Below are 13288 nucleotides of genomic sequence, written 5' to 3'. Positions count from 1 at the left end.
AGCCCACGAGGGTCCTGGGACCAAGCTCAGGGGTGTGGACCTGTCCCTTTGGACCGAGGATCACCGGGAAGGGTTTTAAGTAGAGGAGTCAAAGCGGGACCTGTCCTGCTTTGACCCCTCGTGCCAGGCAGGTGGGGTGTCTGACCAGCAGCGGGCACTCAGAGCTGGAGTCTGTCTTCAGTCGAAAAGGCAGGTGGGGAAGGTGAGCTCCGCTCATGTCATGTGCTGGTCGAACGAACGCCTGCGCCTCCACCCCTGGACAGAGGTCACCTCGGCTGCCGCAGGGCCCTGCTGGGCTCCAGGAGGCCCTGGCGTGGTTCCTGCCTGTCCTGGCGGCTTCCCAGTGAGCCACACCAGGGCAGGCCGAGGCGGGTGGTGATGCAACAGCACTTTATACAACTGAGTCTTGGGACTTCCACTTAACACACGGGTGCCTTCGGCCTCCAACAGATGCTTTCAGAGGCACCGGCTTCTCTGGTTAACACCACCATGACTCACACCAGGAGGGCCTCCCCGGAAGCCGCGCGGCATGCCTGGGGCACATCATTTGGCTGTCAGCACAGGCGGCACACTTTCAGCCTCCAAGGTTGGAATGGCATTTGGAAACACATCCAAAATTCGAGGGCAAGCCTAGGGTGCTGTGAGTGACTGAGCCGTGGAACACTGTTTTTAGTTAAACATCTAAAGGGACTAGCTGCTTCCCATGATCCAGAAGGCATGGACTACGGCATCCTGGCCAGGACAGGCCTTACCACCCTGGTGGCTACAGTTCTGAGCCTTGCGTCCCCCCGAGGCCCCCAAGTCAACTACTACCGTGCTTTGGGGAAGAAATAAGGAGCAGCAGCTCATGACCGTGGCAAAACACAAACCTATTTTCCAGGAAGTTCTTAATGTAGAATATTTCCAGTATTAAGTCTTCTATGTTATTTCTTTCCAGCGAAATTGGCTCCTTAGATGTGTCCCCTTATAAAACTCTTCCTTTATCAGGTGCATCCTGAATTTTGGTTCAGACAATGTGCTCACTGGACTTGTACAGAGTTCTCCAAGTAAAGATGACAGAGACTGCTAGAACATCAGAGTGCGAGGAGCTAAGTTCCATCCCGTCCAATCCAGCAAGGGAGCCTTGTACAGAGAGGAAGAGGTACTAGGGCTTCATGTGAGCTGGAAGCTGAGGGTTGCTTAACAACAAAATGGGAATTGGCCCTGGACCTGGGGCAGGGTGACTGAGGATGCAGCCTGCTTAGCATGACCACGGCAGGTTCTGGTTTGTTCGCCTCCTACAGCACGCGCAGACATCTCCTCTAGACATTGCCATCACAGCTTCAAGGACCTGTTGCTCTTCCACTGAAAGGAAGAGGAGGCAGCTCGCTGGAAGCACAACACTCACTTGAAGAAGGACAGGTTTAGTCGCCAACCTACTAGTTGAGGTTTATCTTCTTGACTCCAAGTCGGTAGCCCCGGCTGACTCAAGCCCCGCTGACTCCCAGATCCAAGCCGAGGGTCTCTCCTGGAGCCGGGGTCCAGAGCATGGTTCTGACCTGGGCTTGTTTCCCCATATGGGTCAGAAGCACCATCTGGGCAAGGTCTGGCCTCCCCAGAGAAGAGCCTGGCAAGCGGGCAGCGGATTTGGGGTGTGCTGGTAGGAAAGGCTTTGTATGGGGGTGACCAGTGTGCCCATCAGTGGGACAGACCCCCAGTTTCCTGAATAAAGAATCCACCTCTGCGTTCCAGCTCAGATTTTGGAGTCTAAAATACAGAGAATCGAGATGAAAGGCACCCCAGACCTGACCGAAACCCTCCCTATCTAAGAGTCAGGGAAGTGTCAAGTCACACCACAGCAAGCTGCGGCAGGGCAGGCCGGGGAGGGGCGGCTACCGCTGGGTTCCCCTCCTCAGGCTGCCACCAGGAGCCCACGTGGGAGACATCCTGTCCCTCTGTGGGGGGTCAAACAGGGGGCCACTGCCCACCAGGCGGGAAAGATGTGCCAGGGAAAGGGGTGCCGTGGGGACAATGCTCTGGCCTGGCCTGGGCACTGGACACGGGCGACTTCCGGAGCGTGAAGACAACTGTGCTCCTGGAACAAAATGTTTCTTGACAGAGAGGGGGACGGGCACCAGGTGCTCACGGTGGGATCTTCCCGCTGTCCCAAACTGCACCTTGGGCGGGCTGTTCCCTGAGGAGATGTCATCCCTCCCAGGGGTTAACCCGATGGGTGGAGATAAAATCCCTGCTCCCTCTCCCAGCAGAGGCACCGGGTTGTCTCGACAAAGTAAAAACAAAGCGGAACAAGGTGCCCGCGAGAGAAGGGGCTCATCCCTCCCTGTCTGACGCCTTGCTCGGTCCGTGCGGTGCCCTGGAAGCCGCGTCTGGCCGGGGGCAGCGGGTCCTTCAGTCGCTCGCTCAGCCCTGCGAGTGCTCACCGCCTCCGCCTCGGACCCGGGCACAGGGATGGCGTTTCCAGGCCTCACAGGGTTCTGCAGCTGTGAGGATCCGGAGATCTAGACCAGGTGAGCTGGAGTCTCAGGTCCAGAGAAGGGGTGACTCGCCACACAGCCAGCGGGGCGAGCCCGCGAGGACCCCGAGCTGACCAGGGCTGGGGTCGCGGGACCTTTGATCCCCGCGGCGAGCCGGCGACTCCAGCCCACACCCGGGCGGGACCTGGCGGTCTGGGGGGTGTTGCCTTCAAGGAAAAGTGATGGGAGAAAAGAAACCGTGGGCGCCTGGTGGGCGAGGCGGGGGGGGGGGGGCGGGGGGGGCGGGGGGACCAGCGCCCCAAGGACCGGCGCGGGAGCGCGGGCACCACAGGGCCCGCCGGCGTCCCTGGAGGACGGCGCGAGCCACCCGCCAGGGGCAGGGCCGCGGGGCGTCTGGGGGGGTCTGGGGGGGCCTGGGGGGCCTCCCATTAGCGACCCCGCCCCGCCCCAAGGCCCCCGGACACGGCCCGGCCCGGCGCGGCCCGCGGGGCTCGGGGGCTCCCGGAGTGGGGGGCACCAGGGCCGCCTCCGGGAGCTGCGCCCCGCACGCCCCGGCCCTTCCCGCTCCCTCCCGCGCCCGCGGGCACGAGGCGGCCGGAGCCCGGGCCGGAGCTCGGGGCCGAGCGCGCAGCGAGCCGCCGCCGGGCCCGGGCCTGCGCCGTGGTGCGCGTGCGCGGGCCTGCAGCCCGGCCGCCGGGCGCGAGCCGGCCCGGGGCCCGCGGCGGTGCGCGTGCGCGGACTTGCCGCGGGGGCGGGGCGGGGCCCAGGCCGGAAAAGGGCGGGGCGGCGCTGACGTTTTAGGGCCGCGACCCCGCCCCTGGGCCCGTCCCGGTTGGCCGCGGCCGCCGCGCCCCGCCCCTGCCGGGGAAGACGCCCGGACGGAACCGATCGCGGCTGGTTTGAGCTGGTGCGTCGCCATGACGACACGCCGGCGCTATAAGTAGCGGCGCGGCGGCGCGGCGGGCTTTGTCAGAGCGCCCAGCCTCCGCCGCCGGCGCCCCTGCCTCAGCTCCGCGCCACTCGGCCGGCGGGCCCCGGAGAGCGAGGCGCGGGCGGCGGGCGGCGGACGGGCCTGCGCGGCGGCGGCGGCGTCTCCATGGGGCCGGCCCGCGGCGGCCGCGCGCTCTGAGGTGAGGGGCGCCCGCGCGGCCCGGGGCGGCCACGTGTCGGGGCGGCGGGGTCGGGCACGTGGGCGGGGGCCGGGCGGAGCCGGCGGCGCGGCAGGTGCAGGGCTGGCGCCGCGCTGGCCCGGCGGGGTCGGCGCTGCCGGGCCCGGCGCCGCTGGTTCTTCTCGGCTCTTCAGGGGCGCGGGGCGCGCGCGGGGCGGGCCCGGGAGAGGCGCCCCGGGTCGGGCCCTGCCGGGCCGGCGCGGCCCGTGTAAGCAGCCGCCGACCGGCCCCTGCGCGGCGCAGGCCCGCGGGGGGCGGCCGGCGGCCTCGGGGAGCCCCGGGCGCGCCCGGAAAGGCTGGCGTCGCCCTGGGAGTCTGCGGGGCGCCCGGCAGCGGGAGCGCACGCCGTGGAGGTGGCTGCGAGGACAAAGAACGTGCCGGCTTTGCCCAGGCCGCGCAGCGGGCGTGAGCTCGTTGGCTCGTGACCTTTTTCGGGTTTTCTCTCCCACCATTACCCGGCGGCAAGGAATTCCGTAGCAGAGAAGCCGCCCTGCGCTCCTGGGTTCGTCGTTTAAATGCCGGAGCCCGGCGCGGGTCCGGAGTGTGGGTGTGGAATGTCTCCACAGCGCACGTTTTTTAGACCTTTAAAAATTTAAGACACAGGAAAGCAAAATAACTTGGGGTGTGCGCGGTGTCTTCAGAGGGAAGAGGAGTGCTCCTCCAGTGTGAGCCTGAGCGTCGCCTTAAAGATAATTTACTGAGACCATAAATGGCCCACTCCGCTGCCTTCTGAGCCTATTTAGTATTATTTTAGTAGGTAGATGGATTTGCTGGCAGTGCTACTCTTTTGCCTTCCCCCAGGGCTGATTTAGGCTCTGTGGGAGGCTGACAGTGCTAATCACATTACATCAAGACTTCCAACAAGTCCTGCCACGCATGGGTTTGGATTTATGGTGGGTCCGTCCCCCTGGGCCTCTCATAGTGTCCCATGCCAGAGCAAACTGTGACCCCGAACCATTGCCTGGTCTCCGCGCCAGTAGGCTTGTGCACTGAAGTGGGTTGCACAGTGAAGAAAGCCTTGCTCAGCAAGAAATTAAATAAGATAAAATCAATTTCAAGATAACTGTCATGCTTCATGAAGGCTAAGGACAGTGGCTCTGTCAGGAGCTTGCTTTCTGCTTATTCATAATTCATTTGCGCTTGCTGCTTAGGTTGGCCAAAAAACAACTTGAGTGTGATTATCACGGAAATACTGGCTGCTTGTAAGGACGGTTGGGATTCCCAGAATTGCTAATTTGGTAGGCTACGCTGGTTCAGGAATGCTGCTTTCTGATCAGATGCAGCAGCTAAATGACAATGCATTATGTTAATTTGACAGTTTTGGGTTTTTTTTATGTGCAGCATGAAGATTGGCTTGTAGGAGTTTCAGGAAACTGGAGAGCACTTAGTTAAGTGCCCTGGACATTCCTGAGACCTGCCAGTCTGTGTACACTTCAGTGGAAGTAGGAAAGTGCGGGATGCTTTTACGGCAACCTTGAATCATTGTGCTGCTATTTTACACCTACTTGGTGAAATAGCGCTGAATAAAATGAACTGGCCGTTATGAAACTTGTTCCATGTTGGTGAACTAAATGCAGAAAAACTTCTGAAAGCTGCATTTTGCTTTTTTTTTTTAAGCACAAATACTTGAAACGTTTGTTTTGAGATATGTGGCACTATATAGGGCGTTCTCGTGCGCTGCTTGGAGAAATGTGCGCGCGCGCGGGCTCAGTGCCTGGTCTTTCGCTGTGAGGTGGTCTGAAGGTGGGCAGCAAACTGTGTGTTTGTTTCTCAGATCTTTTCCACCGCTGCCCCCGCGTGCGCCTGTGTCCACAGCAGGGCTTGGAAGGCCTGGACGATTGCCGTTGTGAAGAGCTGGCAATAATATAAATTCCATCTCTTAGTTTTCCATGTAAGTATTCATGGTCGTCGTAGGTTTATCTGGTTAGGAAATACCACGTGTTGCTGATGGCCTCTGAGTAAGTTTCTCCACCCAACATGAAGTTTGTTGGTTTCAGAGGAACGTCCAGAAACCATGAACAGCTTTAGCAATGAAGAGTTTGACTGCCATTTCCTCGATGAAGGCTTTACTGCCAAGGACATTCTGGACCAAAAAATTAATGAAGTTTCTTCTTCTGTAAGTATCTGAAGGCCATGCCAGCAGCCCGGTGCCAGGCAGATGTGGGAAACTTTGGTGGAATCTGAAGGAAGTGTCATGGGTGGGACTTGTTGTTAGGGAACTTGACAGTCAGTGGACTGTAGGTCAGCCAGTGATGATGGTGAGATTCGTGTTGGGGCCTAAGGGTAGGATTTATTAAGAACCATGGGAACCAGTGGGCGGGGGCTAACGGGGCTGCTCCTGGCTGCAGGATGACAAGGACGCCTTCTATGTTGCCGACTTGGGAGACATTCTGAACAAACATCTGAGATGGTTAAAAACTCTTCCTCGGGTCACCCCTTTCTATGCCGTCAAGTGCAATGACAGCAGAACTGTAGTGAAAACCCTCGCTGCCACCGGGGCCGGATTTGACTGTGCCAGCAAGGTATGCACACGCCTCAGGACCCCGGGCTGGAGACTAACCTGGGGCTCCCAGCAGGGCGGGGCAGAGTCTTGTTCCTTGTGCATAGTGCCGACTCCCCTTGTCCTTTGTTGAGTCCATATAATGTAACCCCTCTTCTTTCTCAGACTGAAATACAGTTGGTGCAGGGTCTCGGGGTGCCTCCAGAGAGGATTATCTATGCAAATCCTTGTAAACAAGTGTCTCAGATTAAGTATGCGGCGAATAACGGAGTCCAGATGATGACCTTTGACAGTGAGGTGGAACTGATGAAAGTGGCCAGGGCACATCCAAAGGCAAAGTGAGTTCCTCCCTCTGAAGGCGGGTCAGCCGTGGGTCTGTAAGTCATGGAGCAGATTCAGCTTTTCCCGTGCCTGGATTTCTGTCCTTGAGTAGATTGTGTGCTGGGTCACGCAAAGTAGGAAAGAGCTTCAACCCTCATGATTGGCGCATATTAAACTCAGGCTGACACTCACAGACTTAGGGCTGCTTTTTACTTGAACTCTTGGCCGTAAGTGATCTGTCGTGAGAAATGGAACGCGCTTTTTTTCTAGGTTGGTCTTGCGGATTGCCACGGATGATTCCAAAGCTATCTGTCGCCTCAGTGTTAAATTTGGTGCCACACTTAAAACCAGCAGGCTGCTTCTGGAACGGGCGAAGGAGCTAAATATTGACGTCATTGGTGTCAGGTGAGATCTTGGTGGTGGCTTAGTTCCAGACTAATATTAGACTTAAACAATGCGAAATTTATAGCATTTTCTCCTGCTATAAATAGTTGTTTTTGTAAACAGCATCTTCTGTGTTTTTACCACAGCTTCCATGTGGGAAGCGGCTGCACGGATCCTGAGACCTTCGTGCAGGCCATCTCAGATGCCCGCTGTGTCTTTGACATGGGGGTGAGTGAGTCTATGAAAACCCCAGGAGGAGTCAGGCGGGAGCAGTGATGTGGTAGCTTACCTGGGGCGGGAGGCACCCCATGTTACAGAGGCTGGAAAATCCCCCTGCTGCACTTTCCATGACTTGTTCTGAGTCTGCCTGTTTGGTTGACTTAATTTTCTTGATTCTAGGCTGAGGTTGGCTTCAACATGTGTCTGCTTGACATTGGGGGTGGCTTTCCTGGATCTGAGGATGTAAAGCTTAAATTTGAAGAGGTAATTAATAACAAAACTATGGATACTGTAGCTATTTTAACAAGTTCCATTTTTGAATATTTCAAAACTGGAGTATGTTAATAGCAGCAGGGACCGTATGAACACACGAACAAATGCCTTGGTATATTTTAAATGACTTACGTGCTATTTAAAAATAGTATGTGATATCCTTTAGTTTTCTAAAGTAAGCATGAGTCAGTTTCCCAAAAGTCTTAGAAAACAGATGATCACATTAAGAAATGTTGCTGTGGACCGGGAGAATGTGCTGATTCTTAAGTGCATCATTACCCAGTGTGCTTTGCTAGAATATATACTCTTTATAACAGTTTATTAAGTCACAAAGTGAAGCCACTGTATGATGCTTAAATTTCCAAAATAGAAGCACACTCTTGTTTGCTGTGTGAGGTGGGCAGAGGTGCATGTCGTGGCATATGTTTGCTAAAAGTGTTTAGGTACCTTGACTGGTCATAACTGGAAATACATTGTTTGTGTTTTTGTTCAATAAAATGATACAAAACGGGTAGAAAGGGTGTTGCGATGGGGTTGTTTGCTGCCTTGTATTGCTCCACGACAGCCCTCCACTTCAGCTCATGGGGTGTTCTGGCTGTGCCCCGTGTTTTCACGATGTCACATTCCAGAGCAGTCCCCAAGCCCTCTCCTGACCAACCGCTCCTGTCTCTCTTCCTCCAGATCACCGGTGTCATCAACCCAGCCCTGGACAAGTATTTTCCGGCAGACTCTGGAGTGCAGATCATCGCAGAGCCAGGCAGATACTATGTTGCATCTGCTTTCACGCTGGCTGTTAACATTATTGCCAAAAAACTTGTGTTGAAGGAGCAGACAGGCTCTGATGGTAGGTAGAAGGGATGATTGTTGCACCTGTAACTAAAAGTGGACACTAGCAGTGGTAACTGGACTGATCTGCCTTTCCAGATGAAGATGAGTCAAGTGAACAGACCTTTATGTATTATGTGAATGATGGCGTCTACGGATCATTTAATTGCATCCTTTATGATCATGCGCACGTGAAGCCCCTCCTGCAGAAGGTATCTTCTTTTTTTTTTTTTTAAAGATTTATTTTTATTTATTTATACAAGCACTGGGCACAGTCAGAAGCGCAGGAGGGTGAGAGAATTCACAGAGCCAGAGCGGGGAGCAGAGCAGGCAGAAGGACCGAAGGACACTGCTGAGGGGAGCAGCGGGCGGCAGGAGAGGTCTGTGCGCCATGCGGGACCCTCCTCCGGTGGCCGGGGAGCAGCCGGGGATCAAACCGGCGCTGCAGAGGCTGCGGGCAGCTTCGCAACCCAGCGCTCAACCGCTGCGTCACCGGGGAGGCCCCAGAAGGTATCTTCTGAACACACTGTGCTCACATCAAACCCGTGGGTCAGAACGAGTCTAACTGGGCGTGCCCTCCTTTCTCAACTGCAGAGACCCAAACCAGACGAGAAGTACTACTCCTCCAGCATATGGGGCCCGACCTGTGACGGCCTCGACCGCATCGTGGAGCGCTGTGAGCTGCCGGAAATGCACGTGGGTGATTGGATGCTCTTTGAAAACATGGGTGCGTACACCGTGGCCGCAGCTTCCACGTTCAACGGCTTCCAGAGGCCCACGATCTACTATGTGATGTCGGCGCCAAAGTGGTGAGTGGCAAGCGCCCGTTCATGGTCCTGAGGAGGAAAAAATGCCTCAGGATTATGCTTGCTCTTGGCTAGCTGAGTGGGAAGCTGTTTCGGCTAGGGCAAACACTCACGGTGCTGGTTTTCAAACTTTTTCCCCCATATTAAGTTTTTGTTCAGGAGATGGAGGGAGGGAAACCGCTGCAGGGGCACCCCTGCCTTTTTTCCTTCTCGGGGTTTCCCTGAAGTGTAACCATGTAGCACAGGCCCGCTCTGCATGCTTCTGTGTAACTAGACTCTGACAGGATGCCCCTGAGCCGCGGCTTTCCCAATGCGTTGAATTGCTTCCTGCTGATGCAGGAACCGAGGACACAGAGACTGGTGATGAAGGTGCTCTGGGGAACTGCCCGGCTGCGGCTGGCTCCGGGTTCCTGAACCTGCCCCTTCTGTCTCTGTCAGGCAACTGATGCAGCCGACCCCGAACCACGGCCTCCCCCCGGAGGCGGAGGAGCAGGACCCGAGCAGCTCGGTGCGGGTGTCCTGCGCCCAGGAGAGCGGGATAAAGCAGCCCCCGGCAGCCTGCGCGTCCGCTGGTATTAACGTGTAGGCATGCTCTGTAGCGCTTACCTGCGAGTTTAGCTGGAATTAAGGGATTCGGGGGGACCATTTAACTTAACGACTGCTAGTTTTGAAATGTCTTTGTAAGTAGGGTTGGCACAGATGCAACAATATGGAAGACTAGGAGATGGGGTCACGCTTATCTGTGTTCCTATGGAAACTATTTGAATATTTGTTTTATATGGATTTTTATTCACTTCACACGTGCTACTAAGAATGCCCCTCAGCTGCTGAGCAAGCGTTTGTAGCTTGCGCATTGGCAGAATGGGCCAAATGCCAAGTGTTGTGACCCGTTTTAAAAATAAAGTATCTTGAAATAATTAGGCATGGGGAATGTTTATCGTGTATCCATTCTAGATGGCTCATCTTGAATGTGTCTGAAGAGTGCTAATTGCTGTTGGTTCCTACAGGCTGAGAAGTGGTCCTGGAAGACGCGTAGGTAGGTTGCAGTCGCTTGAAAATCTGGAGACGGGCCTCCTTCCTGGTGGGCATTTTGTTTCAGGCGCCTGAGTCCCACGTCGAGTTTGCTGTGCATACTCACCACGGACAGTGGGTCCTGGCCCACGTGCAGGTAGAAGGAAACGCTTGTGCCTCTGCTACAGACAGTGGCTGCACTGGCTGGGTGGCCCTGGGTCCCCACCTGAGTGTCCAGAACCCTTGTCAGTAGGCCTGCTCTCTGCCCCCGCCCCCCCCAGGCCATGCACAGTCTTAAGTCAGGTACATGGCGCTGCATTTGGCAGCAGCTTATTTGGCTGGAACAGGCTTCTGCATCGGAGCGCTTTGCCTTTCACTCTTACCTTGGCCACTGACTTTGTGTTCCCATGACTGCCTTGTTCTCTGCTTTCCAAATGAGGGTGTAGACGTAACCCCTGAAATGAGATTTTTGAATCCTGCAGTGAGGAAGGCAGAGTCTCTGAAAGCCCAGAAGCCACCAGAGACCTAGCTGAAGTAGAAGGGGTGGCCCTCCAACTGGTGCCACCAGTACTGGAGCAGAGGCATGGGGGGTGGGGGTGGGGGTTGACTTCCTGTGTTCCTGGAAAGAGCCACCCTCCCCCAAGACTTGAGTCCCACGTGGCCAACCATGCGCTTGCAATGACTTGCTGAAGTTGGCTCTTGGCTGCTCAGCTGGACTGAGACTTGGCTTGTCACCAACTCCGGTCTCCCTGGGTCTCCCAAGAATAGGGCTGGAGTTGCCAGAACATGAATAAGTTTCTCATGAACCACAAAGAAAGTAGGTTCCTCCTGGAGGAGTCATCGGAGGGACACCTGGCAGGGAAGCAGCTTGGAGCCAGGTCAGCCCCGCTTCCACGAGCACGTCCGTTTCTGCTTGCACAGGGTTGGTGCCTGCTAGGCACGTTCAAGAGAAAGGCGTTGACAGGAGTACGTAGGCAGTGTCAGGAGACACAAGATGGACACTCAACCTAAAGTCTTGGTAAATGAAGTTTTCCACTTTAAAAAGGAAGGGATGAGCAGGATCTCAGCAGTGTTTTGGCTGGAAGAGAGAGGAGGAGAGGTTTCTGCCCGGAGCAAATAGGGCTCACAAGGGCTCTTCTCAGCCTGGGGAAGTGCGGTCCAATCCCCATGCGTCCCACACCCCAGCCTCTGGCTGACCTCAGCTTGCTAAAGCCACTCGGGACCCCAAAGCTCCTGACCTCAGCTAGGCCAGGCCTCCTCCTGTGGGGTGTGCGCCTGGCCTGGGCAGGAGGACCCCTGGAGTGAGTTTGGGAGGATGGGGAGAAGAGAGGGACCTCTGGTGTGTGTGGATACTGTCCCCCCAGACCCTCAAGTCCTAGTTTGTGTGTGTATCTAATATCCCCAGCTCACTCCTTCGACCACAGTTAAGGCCAGGTAAAGTTTTCAGGCCACAAAACTAGCAGCAGAAAGCATGTGAGGTTAAAATGAGGGGTACCCAGGGAAAGAACACCCCCGGGGCAGCAGGGGCACGGGACACACAGCATGGGGTCACAGAAACAGAAGCCTTGGAACTTGGTTTTCTAAACTCAAATGCCTGTGGCGCAGACTCACCTGGCAGATTGGCCCAGGTGGCGGCAGGCTCCCGGCGCGCCGGCGGGCGGTAGAGGGGGAAGCCCATGGCAGGGATGTTCTCGGAGGGCATTTGGCAGGGTCAAACACCATCGTCTGACTCAGCAACTCAGCCCCGTACGCACATGCGCACGCTTGAGGCACGGACAAGAACCGAGGTCTGAGGAGGGGAGAGACCGACCTCACATGCCCCTTCACACCCCCACGTTGCTTATTGTAAAGGAATTCTGGGTTGGCTTGTTTAAAAAAACGACACCCCTTCACCCTCCCCCTCCTGCCCCTTTTCCTGCGGTACCTGCAACTTGGTTGTCAGCGCCCACTGGGTTACTTGTTCGGTTCTTCTTGCTTAATGTTAGTCTAGTAGACGAAACCCCCCACTTCTGTCTTCCCGCGCCAGCTAGCGTCACAGCCACAGGGAGGGCGGGGGACACTCATCCGGCCCTGAGGTGGGGAGGCGGCTTCAGAGACGGACGGAGACAGGCATGAGGGTGGCCTGCTCCCTCCAGCTCCTCACCTGCAGGTGTCTCCACTGGATAACTAGTAGCGTGGCCAGATTTAGCAAATAAAAATAAAAGCTACTGCAGGGCACATGCGTACTCTGGTGCTGCTCATCTGAAACTCCAAACGAACCGGGCAGCCCTGCTGACAAGGCCGCCAAGTCCTGGGCGCCAGGCACTGGCCTCAGCGCTTCCAAGCTCGCGGCCATGTTCTCTGGGCCACCGTCTCCGCACCTGCTGGGAAGCCCAGGGCTGAGGGGCCGGCAGCCCCTGCCCTCGACGGCCCTCCCGGCCGCGGCCGGCAGGGGGCAGCAGCGCCTCGTGGTTGAGGCTCCCGCACCCGCAGGCAGCCGCCACTTGCCCTCAACAATACAGGGCTGGGCCCCACCGTGACGGGAGTAGGGGCTGGGGCGGGCGATGCCTGGCCGGGCGTCGGGGCTTTGGCATGGCCTCAGCAGCCTCGTCCCCAAACGGATCCTGAGCCCCCGCCAGGGAAGCCCACCCCAAGCTGGCCCTCTCCCCCCGCCTCCCCCTAGCCAGGAGAGCTCTGAGCAGCTGGTGGGTCTCTGCGGCCTGTGCGCTTGCTGAGCCTCGTCTGGGCAGAGCGGGCATCACCCAGCCACCTCCCGAGGGGCCCACTCGCCTGGTAACCCTGCTGCCGCCCTTCTTACCTGGGCGCTGGCCACGCCTGCACCAGCCTTGGCTGTGGCTGACCCTGGCTCCCCACTGAAGCGTGGGTGGTGTGGGGCGCGAAGGGTGTCCTCCCCGTTCCCGGGTCCCCCACCGAGCCAGCCCGGCAGGCTCGCCCCGGGTCACGTGACCCGTTTGTGGCCATCCTGCGGCTTGCACTGCCCCTCTGCATCCAGGGCCACGTCAGGCCGATCCAGGCAGCAGGCTGGGCCCGCGCCCGCTCAGGCATCGCCCACTGATTGACTCATCCCAATAGCCCGCTCAGCTGGGCCGGGGTCTGGGTAAAGGCTGCGGGAAGTGAGTAACAAGGGAGATACACCTGATGGGGGCGGGCCGGGGCCTGCTGTGTGGGTCAGCACAAGCTCAAGGGGGCCACGATACCCAGGGTGGGGACGGGAGCAGGGTGGGTGCCCGACGGCTGGGCTGGGCTGGCTAAGAGCCAGGACCCCCCCCCCACCCCATCTACCTGGAGTCGCCCCTCAAGCAGCGC

At 57.4% G+C, this 13288-nt stretch overlaps 1 protein-coding gene across 1 annotated transcript; it reads left to right on the top strand.

Moving 5' to 3' along the window:
- The first annotated feature begins 5491 nt into the window (after positions 1-5491).
- On the top strand, positions 5492-9695 carry ODC1 (ornithine decarboxylase 1). The gene is made up of 10 exons (XM_084235323.1): positions 5492-5759; positions 5992-6165; positions 6309-6481; positions 6735-6869; positions 6995-7076; positions 7248-7331; positions 8022-8184; positions 8265-8377; positions 8760-8974; positions 9410-9695. The coding sequence occupies exons 1-10, from the start codon at positions 5658-5660 to the stop codon at positions 9555-9557; spliced, it is 1389 nt and encodes a 462-aa protein (XP_084091449.1). The 5' UTR covers positions 5492-5657; the 3' UTR covers positions 9558-9695.
- The last annotated feature ends 3593 nt before the right edge of the window (positions 9696-13288 follow it).

This window comes from Talpa europaea, assembly GCF_964194135.1.
Source record: "Talpa europaea genome assembly, chromosome: 6".
NCBI lineage: Eukaryota > Metazoa > Chordata > Mammalia > Eulipotyphla > Talpidae > Talpa > Talpa europaea.
This window is presented reverse-complemented; position numbering and strand designations above follow the sequence as displayed.

Excerpts from the sequence above, each read along its gene's own strand:
- ODC1 (XM_084235323.1), top strand. The coding sequence starts at position 5,658 with ATGAACAGCTTTAGCAATGAAGAGTTTGACTGCCATTTCCTCGATGAA. Across the intron at positions 8,185-8,264 it reads GGAGCAGACAGGCTCTGATG|ATGAAGATGAGTCAAGTGAA; the intron begins GTAGGTAGAAGG and ends CTGCCTTTCCAG. Across the intron at positions 8,378-8,759 it reads TGAAGCCCCTCCTGCAGAAG|AGACCCAAACCAGACGAGAA; the intron begins GTATCTTCTTTT and ends TCTCAACTGCAG.